This window comes from Loxodonta africana, chromosome X (genome assembly GCF_030014295.1).
Source record: "Loxodonta africana isolate mLoxAfr1 chromosome X, mLoxAfr1.hap2, whole genome shotgun sequence".
NCBI lineage: Eukaryota > Metazoa > Chordata > Mammalia > Proboscidea > Elephantidae > Loxodonta > Loxodonta africana.
This window is the reverse complement of record NC_087369.1, coordinates 116673799-116688162: the sequence shown is the minus strand read 5'-3', so window position 1 is coordinate 116688162 and position 14364 is coordinate 116673799. Positions and strand designations below refer to the sequence as shown.

Genomic DNA, 14364 nt, shown 5'->3' with positions numbered 1-14364 from the left:
ATTTTCACATCTAATCAGCCATCAGAGTTTCTCAGTGCCATCTTTTTAACACCCCTCATCTGACCACTACAATATTAGGGCATGCAGGCCACCATCATCTCCTCTCAGAATTAGGAAAAAATCCTCATAATGTCTGTTGTTGCGGGCCTTTCCCTTTCCAATCCATTCTCTATGCATCTGTCAAAATGATTTTCCAAAGAATCCTATCTGAGCACATCACTTTTCAGTTTATAAACATTTACAGGCTTCCCATAGCTTTCAGGGTAGGCCCTGAGCAAACACAAAGGAATGCTTACAATCCGACCCCTCCTATCTCTCCAGCCTCTTCTCCCAGCACTCCTAAATGTACACAAGGGAGCTACCTCTCAGCACTTTTCTATTGACTCCATCACCTTTTAAGTGCTAACTGCCTACCAACATACATTGCCAGGCTGCGCTCTAGTGTCTACCTCCTAACTGAGTGACCTTTAGTCAGGACCAGTTCTCTTGACCCTAATTTTGTGAGATCTGTTTGCTAAATTATGTTGGTGCTATATTTTACCTTGGCTATCTATATGTTACTTCTTTTCTTTCCTTTAAAATTATACTTGACTGGGTAGAAAAGATAAGCTATAGTCAATTCCTGAAATGTTTTACATATTTTAAAGATATGAAGAATAAATGTAATGGCATAGATATCAATTCAGATGAGCTATTAAGTAGGCACCACTGCAGAACAGTTAATAATGATTAATAATTAAAATTAATTATTATAATTAAAATGCATAATAACAAACTGAAACCTGTTGTCGTCGAGTCAGTTCTGACTCATAGTGACCCTATAAGACAGAGAACTGCCCCGTAGGGTTTCCAAGGAACAGCTGGCGGATTCAAACCGCTGACCTTTTGATTAGCAGCCGAACGCTTAACTGCTTTGCCACCAGGGCATCATTAACTATGGTCATGGACTGCTTGGTATTAAATCTTGGTCCTACCTCTTACTGTCTTTATGACTGTCATGAATTGAATTGTGCCCCCCCAAAATATATGTCAACTTGGTTAGGCCATGATTTCCAGTATTGTGTGGTTGTCCTCCATTTTGTGATTTTCCTATATGTTATAAATCATAATCTCTGCCTGCGGTTAAAAGAAGATTAGAGTGGGATGTAACACCCTTGCTCAGATGACATCCCTGAACCAATGTAAAGGCAGTTTCCTTGGGGTATGGCCTGCACTTCCTTTTATCTCCCAAGAGGTAAAAGGAAAGGGAATCAAGCAGAGAGTCAGGTGACTTCATACCACCAAGAAAGAAGTATGGGAGCAGAGCACATCCTCTGACCAAGGGTGCCTGCGTGGAGAAGCTCCTAGTTCAGGGGAAGATTGACAAGAAGGACCTTCCTCCAGAGCCAACAGAGAGAGAAAGCCTTCCCCTGGACCTGACACCCTGAATTTGGACTTCTAGCCTACTAGACTGTGAGAAAATAAAATTCTGTTTGCTACATCCATCCACTTGTGGTATTTCTGTTATAACGGCACTAGACTACTAAGACAGAATTTGGTACCCAGAGAGTGGGGTGCTGCTCTGATACCTAAAATGTGGAAATGGTTTTGAAACTGTGAATGGATAGAAGAACTCAGATGGAAATGAGGAGTAACTGTTGACACCTGAGAAGGTGCAGATGGTGGGAAACAGCAGCAGAGGACCGGAAGCAGCAGAACCAGGAGACCAGTGCCACACAGTGCTGGAGCAAACCCACAGAGTGAGTAAGCTGAGTGCCTGTGTGCAGGAGGCTTCCTGGCAGAGTGGGGTACATCCGGACATGTATCAGTGGAGCTACTGAACTTTGAAAAACTTGCTCCAGCAGGGCAGATGTGGGTATGAGGCCAAAGGGCCGAGAGGCCAAAGAACATAGGAAGCAGAGCTGCCTCGGTCTCAAAAGGTATGGCCACGGCCTCTGAGGTTTCAAACGGTGGAGCCACAGCCTCTGGTATTTCTAAGGGTGGAGTCACCACTAAGATGGACAACGAGAATGGTGCATCTAAAGCCAAGGGTGCATAGCTGCTGACCCAGCAGGCCTAGAAGGTGGAGCTGAAGCCCAGGGCCCAGGGACTCCACTCAGAATCCAGAGAATGTGGCCAATACATAGAATCTGGAGGGCAGGGTATTGTGTAAATGGTTCCAGAAAATAGAAGATTATTTTCAAAGCCTTGAGGGCTAATGTAATGTTTTCTGCTTACTTGCTGGGCGCATGTTGTCTTCTTTCCCTCCAGTTTCTCCTATTTGTAATGGAAATGTCTAGCTTGTGCCTGTTCTGCCATCATACTTTGGAAACAGATAACTTGTATTCTAGATTTCACAGATGGAGAGGAATTTTTGGATTTTGGACTTGGAGTTGATTTAAGATTTTTGCTATGATATGATGGCGCAAATGTGTTTTACATGTGGCAAGGACATGAATTTTTGGGGGCCAAAAGGTGGAATGTCACAGATCGAATTATAACACCCTTGCTCAGTTCACATCCCTGATCCAATGTAAAAGGAGTTTCCCTGGGGTGTGGCCTGCACCACATTTTATCTTACAAGAGATAAAAGGAAAGGGAAGCAAGCAGAGACTAGGGACCTTATACCACCAAGAAAGCAGTGCAGCGAGCAGAGCACATCCTTTGGACCTGGAGTTCTTGCACAGAGAAACCCCTAGTCCAGGGGAAGACTGATGACAAGGACCTTTACCCAGGGCCGACAGAGAAAGCCTTTCCCTGCAGCTGATGCCCTGAATTTGGACTTCTAGTCTAAAAATAAATTTCTCTTTGTTAAAGCCATCCACTTGTGGTATTTCTGTTATAGCACCACTAGATGACTAAGACAGTGACCTTGGGCGAGTTACTTAGCTTCTCTGAGCTTCAGTTTCGTCATCTTAAAACGAAATAATAACACTTTCCATACAGGGTTGTTTGATGCATAAGGAAACAATCCTATTAGGAAAGTGCTATAGGGTCGCTATTACTCAAATTGCCTTGGTGGCAATGAGTTTTTTTTTTTTTTTTTTTGGTTAATAGGGTGGTTGTTGTTGTGAAGATTAAATGGGTTCAAATACGTAAAGCTCCTAGAATAGTTCCTGGCACATAGTAAGTACAATGTAATTGTTAGTTTTTCTTATTCTTGTTATCATCATCATCATCATTCTCATCGTCACTTGACAGAGGCATGGATATGTGCAAAGATTCTACAGCCAGACTACTTGGATTCAAATATTGATACTGTTATTGTTGTTGTTAGGTGCTGTCAAGTTAATTTCGACTCATAAATTATAAGAGCACAGATACTCAGTGCCAAAAGGTTTCTTCTTTTCCCCTTCTCTTTAAAAAACAAACAAACAGACAAACAAACCCCACCGTTAATATACAGTCATTCTGGCTAACGAAGGGAACAACTTACTTTGTACTATGAGGACATACCAGCATTTTGCAGGCTCACAACTGAACAAGATGCTCCTCTCTATTTGTCTCAACCTGTAATAGTGCTGTCAATATCCACGATGCCTTGAAATTTTCAACCTCCCAAAAACTATTTAGTAACTGTTACTGCACCCTTAACAGACATGTGTCAACAAAATGAAATTAAAAGCCACAAAACTCGTCTCCCCATAAGACTTTTTCCCTTCTCATCTCACCCTCTTCTACCCTCAGCACTCCATAATATAATTTGATAAAATAAAGAAGAGGAAAGACTACTTCAACAATATACTACCTGGCATTGGTTATCAAAAATCCTGAGTGCTCAGTATCAGGTGATAAGAAATACAGATAGCTCAGTACTAAGTTATGCCTGAGGTTCACCCTTCCGCCAAAGATTAGACAGGCCCATAAAGCAAAATGGGACAAAATGGGCATACCAGCCCAGGGGCAAGGATGAGAAGGAAGGAGGGAATAGGAAAGCTGATAATGGGGACCCAAGGTTGAGAAGAGGAGAGTGTTGACATGTCATGGGGTTGGCAACCAATGTCACAAAACAATATGTGTATTAATTGTATAATTTGCTCTGTAAACCTTCATCGAAAGTACAATAAAAAAAAGATAGTATTATGAAAAAAAATGTGATACAAAAAACTAATTATGTTGTAGATTTACTACCAGGAACATGGCACTTATTCACTTTATAACCACTTCAATATTAAATATAGTTATTTTGCACTTTATACATATTGTACAAAATTGGAAATCGTTTCATACCTTTGTTTATATCAATGAGTTGTTTCTTTTTCTTCTGGCGTTCCAACTTTTCTTGCTCAGCCTTCTCTTTGGCGAGCTTGGCCCTCCTAGTCTTCTCTTCCATTTCCTTTCTCTTACTGTTTTCTTTCACTGCTTCCTGTACATATAAACAAAATTAAACAAAACTCTTTTCATTACTTAAAAATTGAGGAGTTGCACAATTGAAAAATTATATAAATGCAGAGAGATGGTAAGGTGTTATAGCAGTCTCAAAGTGTACACATATAATTTTGAGAGAAATAAATAATCTAAAAACATTTCTTCATGTAAAACAAAAACTAGAAATGACTTAGGATTCAATTGTCATTACCTGGCTTCCCAGAAAATTAGACATCGATGTTACAGATTTAACATAAACATACTTCATCTATTGTTGAAATATTAAATAGTTTTGGTACATGAGAAAAGGTTTAATATGGACATACGACTCATCAGGTATTTTACCACTTTGTTGTACATTTTCCCCTCATCTGTAAAATGGGGCTTAAAAAAACATCTCATAGGATCGTCATGAGGAAAAATGAGTGTCTTAGTTATCTAGTGCTGCTATAACAGAAATACTACAAGTGGATGGCTTTAACAAACAGAAATTTATTCTCCCACAGTCTAGTAGGCTAGAAGTCTGAATTCAGGGCGCCAGCTCCAAGGGAAGACTTTCTCTCTGTGTCAGCTCTGGAGGAAGGTCCTTGTCATCAATCTTCCCCTGGTCTAGGAGCTTCTCAGCTCAGGAACCTTGAGTCCAAAGGATGTGCTCTGCTACCAGCACTGTTTTCTTGGTGGTATGAAGTTCTCATGTCTCTCTGCTTCCTGTTCTCTTTTATATCTCAAAAGAGATTGACTTAATACAGAACCTACTCTCGTAGATTGAGTCCTGTCTCATTAACACAACTGCCACCAATACCACCTCATTAACATCATAAGAGATAGGATTTATAACACATAGGAAAATCACATCAGATGACAAAATGGCAGACAATCACACAATACTGGGAATCATAGTCTAGCCAAGCTGACACGTATTTGGGAGGGGGGATACAATTCAATCCATAACACTGAGATACACACATGAAGTATTTAGGACACAGCCTGAGGTTTTACGGTTAAGAAATTTTAGCTATAGTTTATGATGATGTTGGTGGTTGTGGTAATGATTACATCTAAATGATTCGGGGCACGAAACATGGGCAGCGTTATCACAGAGAAGAAACACCTACAAGTTTAATAGCTTTTTACATGCCAGAAACTTTGTAAGTCCTGAAACATATTTTAAGCTATTGTCTGTTTTATTTTGGATAGATTATTTGTGGAACTCAAGCGAATTAGTACATTCTAACAGATGCTTCGGGAGAAATCTGATGTAAAGTGATTAGCTAGAATAACAATATTAACTTCCTCTGAGTTCGGGCGAGTTACTAATATAGAGACATATCGTATGCAAGTTCCTTCCATCAGGTTGCTCTTTTTTTTTCTACCCACTATGATTGATCAGATATACTTCAGAGCATACACAAACTGTTTCATAAAAAACTATTTTGTCCCCGAAACTCTGAAGGACTCAGTAACGAGAATATATATATAAGGTTTTGCTAGAAGAGTCTATCTGTAAATATATTTTTTCCTCATGTTAAAAGATACAGTAGTTTAAAATAGCCCTGAAAACACTTCTGAAAATCTTCTTACTTGCAAGAACTGATTCCATTCTACAAAATCCAAATGTCTCTACCTTTACTGGTACTGGTACCTTCCTGTTTTATTGCCTTTGTTAGGCTAATGCCTCTAGCATTAGGCTAAGACTACAAAATGACCTGGCTCCTGCAGGCAAACTCGAAAACTGTCACTTTAAATGAACTGCAATAATAGAATCATAATTTTAGAGCAGGGCTTCTCAACATTGGCACTATTGCCATTTGGGGCTGAATAATTCTTAGTCGTGGTCACTGTCCTATAGAATGTAGGATGTTTAGTAGTATCCCTGGCCCCTATCCACTAGATGCCAGTAACACCCTTCTCCAGTTGAAACAATGAAAAATGTCTCCAGAGATTACCAAATGTCACCTGGGGGACAAAATCACCTCTAAGCTGACAACCTAGAGTATTTTATACAGATAATCTATTCATTGAAAATTATAAAGAAATTTTTGCATTAGTAAATGCAAATCTAATCCACATTGAGATACCATTTAAGATAACTATAACCAAAAAGATAATAACAAGGGTTGACAAGAATGTGGAAAAACTGGAACACTCAAACATTGCTAGCGGGAATGTAAAATGGTACAGCCACTGTGAATAATAGCTTAACAGTTTTCCAGGTGTTAAACATGCAGTTACAATATGACATAACATTTCTACTTCTAAGTATATAGCCAAGATAATTTCAAATATATGTCCACATAATAACTTGAATACAAATGTTCACACCACCATTATTTACAATAGCCAACATGTGGAAATAAACCAACTAGCCATCAACTGATGAATAAACAAAATGTGGTATATATGTACAATGGAATACTATTCAGTAATAAAAAGTATGAAGAGCTGATACAGGCTACACCCTGGATGAACCTTGAGAACATTATGCTAAGTGAAATAAGCCAGATACAAAGGGTCACATATTGTATGATTCCAATTATATGAAATGTCTAGAATAGGCAAATCTACATAGACAAAAAACAGTTTAGCGGTTGCTACGGGATGGGGGAGGCGAGAATAGGAAGATACTGATAATGGGTATGGGGTTTCTTTCTGGGCTGATGAAAATGTTCTAGAATTAGTGGTGATGGTTGCACAATCTTGTGAATATACTATAAACCACCAAGTTTTTACACTTTAAGATGGAAAATTTTATGGTATATAAATTATATCACAACAAAATAATAATTTTAGGTTCCTCAAAAAGTTAAACAGAACTACCACATGACCCAGCAATTCCACTCTGAGGCATATATACCCAAGAGAAAGCAGGAACGCAGACCAACATATAGTATTTTTATGCGAATAACATATGCCTTCTACATTTGTTTGCTAGTCGCGCCCTCCTCCTTTGAGGTATTTTCCTAAGCGTGCTGTGCTAATTTTTTTACAGCAACACGTCAAAAAACTGGCTGCGCTAATTTTTTTACAGCAACACGTCAAAAAAAAACCTGGTGCAGTAGTGCTTGTGAAAATATCTCACAGGTTGGCAAAGAAATGTAGAAAGTGTGTGTTCTTTGCGTAAAAATACAACATATACACCAATGTTTACTGTGGCACTATTCACGTTAGTCAAAAGGTGGAAACAGCCTAAATGACCATCGGTGGAAAAGTGGATAAACAAAATGTGGTATATATATACAATGGAATATTACTCAACCACAAAGAGAAATAAAATCCTAATAACATGCCACAACATGAATGAAAGTTGAAAACATTATGCTGAGTGAAATAGGTCAATCAAAAAAGGACAAATATTGTATGATATCACTTACATGAAATAATAAAACCAAACTCAAAACCCGTTGCCACTGAGTCGATGCTGACTCATAGCGACCCTATAGGACAGAATAGAACTGCCTCATAGGGTTTCCAACGAGTGCCTGGTGGATTTGAAATGCCAGTCTTTTGGTTAGCAGCTGAGCTCTTAAATACTAGGCCATTAGGGTTTCCATATAAAAAAGTTTATAAGTGGTTACCAGGGGTGGGAGGAAGGGAAAAAGGGGGAACTTTTGTTTAGGGAACAGTGAGATTTTCCTTATTGAAATAGGAAATTTGGCAACAATTAAGAGTGATGATTGAACAACATGATTAATGTCACTGAGATCAGTAAACTGTACATCTGAAATAAGGTGAACTGACAAATGTTATATATATTTTAAAACGCTAAAAAATAATAACTTAAAAAATTGAGGAAGGCAGAACTGAAATAAAATGGCAATTTAGAAAAGAAAAAAAGGCAATGTGGAAAAGCAACATGCATCCAGGCCCTGACACTAAAAAACAAGCTGCGTGCTCTTTGTAAAGTAACATGAGAGAGGAAGCAAGCAGCAGAGTAGAAAAGGAGGTTAATGCTTGTATATATTTTATTACTGGTCAACCCTACGATCTGGTAAACTGTCACCAATATCTGGCTGTACTCTTCTATTTTGAATCTAATGCTTTAGCCTAACAGCTACTCTTTATCGGAAATCCATTATATGCTAGGTGTTTTAAACCCTCATAAAAAACCTACGAACTAAGTATTATTTGCCCTCACTTTACAGACAATGAAACTGAAGTTCAGGTAGGTTAAGTGACAAGCCCAAGGAGACAGAGCTACTTAAATACAGTAAGTCCCCAGGTTAGCAGTGTCCAACTTATGAACAACTGGTACTTGCCCTTTAATGTGATGGAAATTTGCCCTCACTTTGAAAGGACTGAACCAACCCCTACTCGCAACAAATTCTTCATCACAATCACCTTCACTTGCTGCACCTGCAGCTTTTTAATCAATGAAAAAGGCTTGGAGCCTTCTCTTGCACTAAAATCCAAAAACCAAACCCGTTGCCGTCGAGTCGATTCCGACCCATAGCGACCCTATAGGGACCCTATAGGACAGAGTAGAACTGCCCCATAGAGCTTTCAAGGAGTGCCTGGTGGATTCGAACTGCCGACCCTTTGGTTAGCAGCCGTAGCACTTAACCACTACACCACCAGGGTTTCTTCCTGCACTAAAAAAATAAATAAATAAATAAAGTAAGGTTAAATACGAACCATATGCACCTGTTCCGACTTGCCTACAAATTCGACTTAAAAACACACTTAGGAACGATCTTGCTCATAACCGGGGACTGCCTGTACCAGAATGACCTACGGCTGTTTGGCATCCATACCTATGTTCATTTACACTACTATGATGCTTCCCAAGTAGGGATGACAGGTAAAATACGGGTGAGAAATGAACACTTTTTAGGATACGTGTTTCCCAATACAACATTTGGGACACATGCATACTAAACAAATGTAATATTTGAGACATATTTATACTAAAAAATCATTCATTGAATATTTGAAATTCAAATTTAACTAGGCATTTTGTATTTTTATTTGATAAATCTGGCAACCTTATTCCCAAGGCTGTGTTGACATTTTATAAGAACCGTTGAAAGACTAAGATCACCTAATGAAAATAGCAGAAATGATTTTTTAAAAAATCCAAATCTAAACCATATTTGGAAGCAGAAATGTTGATATGGATAACTGATGGGTATTATGTGGCTATGTCTGTGGAATTCTTCGCATATTTCTTTCTTTATTATCTCTTCAGAATATAGTAAAAAAAATATGTTTTATAAAGAAAACTTAAACTGATATAATTTGGGGTAGAAGAAAATAAGGCAATGGTTAATATCAAAGGACCACTAACGGACAAATTTAGTATATTTGAATAGATTAAATTTCTATATGGAAACCCTGGTGGCATAGTGGTTAAGTGCTATGGCTGCTAAGAAAAGATCGGCAGTTCGAATCCACCAGGCACCCCTTGAAAACTCTATGGGGCAGTTCTACTCTATTCTGCAGGGTCGCTATGAGTCGGAAACTACTTGACCGCAACGGGTACGTATGTACAGTACGTATGAGAGGGAGGCTTGCAACTTACACTATACACACAGCATGAACATAGGTCTAGTAAAGAATGAATCAGACCAAGTAATCGGCTCATCAGTTTATATATGAAATGTTTCAGAAATAGATTTAACTACAATCACACAATTTGAAATGATATGTGTAATCCTAAAGAGACCAAAACAAAAGGGGAAAATAATTTCTGTGGTTTGGCATTAATGAAAGCATCTACAAAGGCATAAATTTGTGAAGCAACACACACTGTGGAGTAAGATTCTGGTCCTGACATCACTAGGTCTGTCTTCATGAAAAGGTTTCATGTTGAAAAGAAGACAATAGCCCTCTAGGTGATTGTACTAATAGTCTCTGGCTTTAGGAAATTAAGGATGAGAAACACATGCCTATTTTATTCTCTTGCCTTGGGGGGAAAAAAGAAGAATGGAAAACCTTAACTATGGTTTCATATTAACAGTCTTCAGTTTTACTAGAGAGAAAGATAAGAAATTTCAAGATTTTGTTTAACTCTGCTGAAAGTGTCAAAGCTGATGCGGCGAGAACTCTTTTGAGGGATGGCCTGTTTTCTTTTTCTAATTCATATAAAACACACCCAAATATTGAAAATAATATAAGCAACGAGAGCACATTTAAGGTCAGTGAAAACAAAACAGAAAAACTCTTAAACAATTGATTGTGATTAACAACACTCTATACTTGTCAAGCCTCACTAAACATTTTAAAACACTAACTCATTTGAAAGTAAGCATCAATCATTAATTTCTTAGAGTTGGGAATGCCAATTGTCTAAATTTTGTCATTGCCCAGGACTGTGTTCTGTTAAAGGATGCTAATCGGGAAAGTGTTTTGATAGTAACCTCATACAAGACAAGAAATATGTTTACAGGAAAAAAAATTCAGTTTCACTGGCATATCTATTTTTCAAGAGTCAGTAAAAAGTACAAAAGAAGCAAGCTACAAAAGAAAATGTCTCCAGGATTTACTGCAAATATATTCACCAACCTCATTTGAAATCTCTCTTGCCTTGCTGAAAAACATAAATACAATAAAAATCTTATTTCCCTTGCTGTGAATAATTAACAAATGAGACCTACGGACTAAAAATGTCACATGCAAAGGAAAAAAAGTTCATGTAAATGTGAAGACCTGTCATTTATTCCAATTAAGCTTTAAGAAATGGATGAAACTGGCTCAGAAAATTTCAAGGGGCTCAGATGCCAGCTTCATTTATGTCAGGCCTACATCAAGCAAGCACCTTCTCACCTTGTGTTATTTGAAAACAAACAACCACCAACACAACAACAATAACAAAACATCCCTAACTTCCATTGCCTTCAATGGCTTCCTATGCCACTGCTGACTACAGAAACATTTTGTAAGCACTGATTGACCTCACTGCAAGCTGAAGGTGTTATTTGAGGGACAGAGCAGTGGAGCAAGTAGGAGTCTGGATCTTAGAATCAGACAAACTTGTTTTCAAATCCAAGTTCCATCACTAACACTAAAAACTGTGTGACCCTGAACAAATTAGTTACTTCATCTCTTCAGGCTTTAGTTTCCACATCTGCAGATCGGAGATATTACTACTTTAAATCACAGAGTTGTTAAAGAAATTGAACGAAATAATGCTTATATAAGCCACTTAGGACAATGCCTGGTACAGAATAAATGCTCAGTACCTGGTAGCTGTAATTATTACGTCTAACAGAAATGCCTGAAATTTTGGTCAGTAAGAATTTGGTCATTAAGGCACAAATGACCACATTTGTTTTCAATGGTTTATTTTGCCTGCTCCCCCCACCCCCACATTTTTTCTTTTCCAATTCACAAGGACATGGTCTATGATTAGAAATGTAGCATCTATCCTCATAAGCCTATGGAACATGATTTTTAACTGTACGATGATTTTAACAGTCTATATATATATATATATATCGTTATCTCTCGACATTCATGAAAACCAACCAACCAACCAACCAACCCTAGAAATCTATGTGGTTTCTGTCTTGGGTTTTGGATCATTCTATTTACCCGAGTGAATATTTTCGGGAAAACTTTCAGTTCATTACAGTATTGGAAGCTCTATGATAGTAGAGTCACATAACCTTAAAATAATGTAAGTTGGAAATGTCCTGGTGAATAAATTGGTAACTGATGCCAGAGGCGTACTGTGATCACGCTGCTGCGTATTCATCAGGGATGTTAGAAGGATTCATAAGTGACACTGAGTCACATGATTTGGCAACAATATAAAGGAACTTGGTGTGTATTCTACTGAAAATCTTTCTATACACTAAACATCAGTCACCAGGATAGGGTTTTTAATACAAACTCAGTGAAACAGGTGAAATTTTCTTCACATTTTTTTTCTGGAACTCTCTAAGCACCTGATTCTCTCTCAACTTTAATTCAAATTGCTTTTAGAGTTGTGTGGTTTTTTTTTTTTTAACTTTTTTATATTTTATGCTAGCCACATCAGCATTTAAAATTGTTTCTTTTAATAACCTCTTTTTAAATAACATACAACACTGAACATTTAAATTAAAGAACCCCTGACCTGGATACTGTCGAGTTCTACTTTCACAGAGAAATATAATGATTCTAAGATTGTTTTTTTTTTCTTTTTAATGCATCTTCTAGATAAGATTTAAAAAAATTTTCTGATCTGTAATTTTATGCCCAGAGTAAAAATAATGGGAAAGAGGCTTGCTTATTTTGTTCATTTGAAGCCAGGACCTATAATCCAAAGTTTGGAAGTAGAACAACATACCCTAATAAACTGAGGATAGCCTTTAGGGGCTAAGAGATCTGGTTTATATCCTAGCTCCTCTATCAACTATCCTGCTTTATCCCCTTGGGCCATTAACCGTGCTAAGCCTCATTTCCTGATTTGTGAAATACCTGTACTTGATAGTGCTGGCTTCTGATTTAAATGGAATATTGCATATAAAGCCATCAAGCACAATGCCTGGCATATAGAAAGAGTTCAATGAATGGTGGTGGTGATTACTGTTATATTATTCCACATTTCGGCAATACTAAGGTCTCATGCATTTCAGGGTCTATACTCCATTTCCAACAATCCAGGAGTGTACCTTCTTATGTGCACGCACACTGCAGAGAAAAATCCTTTTTATATGGCAATCTCCTTCAGCGCAAGGTTCAGAATACAATTGCAATATCATGTAAAAATACGAAGAAAATGAAAACACATGCTCTCTCATACCCACAAACTTTGAACAGACAGTAGGACTTGTCTTCCTGAGCCAAGAGAAAATATATATAGGTAGAAAAAAACAACAGGAAGTTTTACGGGGGAAAACATCGTGATACTAAGTTACTATATCTGTCAAATCCAAGAAACACAAAGATCATAGAATAATTTGCTACTTGAACTATAATGTAATTCATACATCATATGACCTCAACACAACACCTTATTGGACTGTAGCATAAACTGAGGGATGAAGTTTCCTTGGGAAAGGCAGTGAAGTGTGTGCATATGTGTTATTGTTTGCTTTTTAACATCTGGAGTTAGCTCTATAGTCTCTCTGAGAAAATGAAGAGCATAAGGTCATTTCATTTGAAAATCAAGAGTTCATTTTTATATGTTTAGCGAGCATTTTTCTCAGAATGGGGGATTCATTTGGTCAGCCTAAAGGTTTAGGGAGGGGTCAGGAGAAATAGCCTACACAGGCCTTGCTAAGTTATCTTGCTAAATTTTTCCTTTTTTTTCTCATAGGTCCTTTGTGCATGTTTGAGGGGAAAAGGTTTTCCAGACCTGGAAACTAGTGTTATAGCAGCAATGTCTTTTCCCTGTCTCAAAGATAAAGTCCTGAGCATGACAATGACAAGAAAAGACTATTATTATATTTATTTTATATTATATATATTTATTTATATGTAACATCTTTCCATCATTCTGCAAAAAGGCTTTTTTTTTTTTAAAAATTCTCCTTCCTTCCCTTCCATTGTGCTTCATAGGTACCTAAAGCATTCTTTGTTTGAATTGTTTTAGCTTCTAGTGACACTTGAAATTCGCTGCACTTGCCTAAAACCAAAGATGAAAAGTTGTTAGGAAACACAGACCTAAAAGCAGGTTACCACACTAAGTAATATGTAACTTGGTCTGAGGATCTTATCTGTTAGTAAAAGTAGGAGAAAAACCTAAAGAATAGTGAAGGTATTGATAACTCAGGACTCATCTGCTCTTCCAGACCTTTCTCACTCCCATTTGAGAGTGATCGTATCGAGTTACACTTGATACAAGATGAGTTTTTCAACATTTGAACAAAGAATTAAACAGCCTGATGATTAGAAAAAAGAAAAAAAAACCTACCAAGATAGTGGCAGTGATTCACTAGAATTTTCAAATGCAACTGGTGACAAATTAAGGCTTTCCATTAAAGAAAGGGAGTAAATCTACTCTTAAATTAATATTAAACAACATTACAAAAAAAAAAAAACACTGCCATCGAGTCCATTCCAATTCATAGTGACCCTATAGGAAAGATTAAA

General features: G+C 37.5%; 1 protein-coding gene across 10 annotated transcripts in view; it reads right to left on the bottom strand.

Annotated features, from left to right (window-relative positions):
- DIAPH2 (diaphanous related formin 2) overlaps window positions 1–14364 on the bottom strand; it is a 940735-nt gene that overhangs the window by 214958 nt on the left and 711413 nt on the right. For all 10 annotated transcript variants that reach the window (XM_064277942.1, XM_064277941.1, XM_064277943.1 and 7 more), the window contains one exon: window positions 4210–4345. In XM_064277942.1, coding sequence (XP_064134012.1) covers window positions 4210–4345 — 136 coding nt within the window. The remainder of the gene's footprint in view (window positions 1–4209; window positions 4346–14364) is intronic.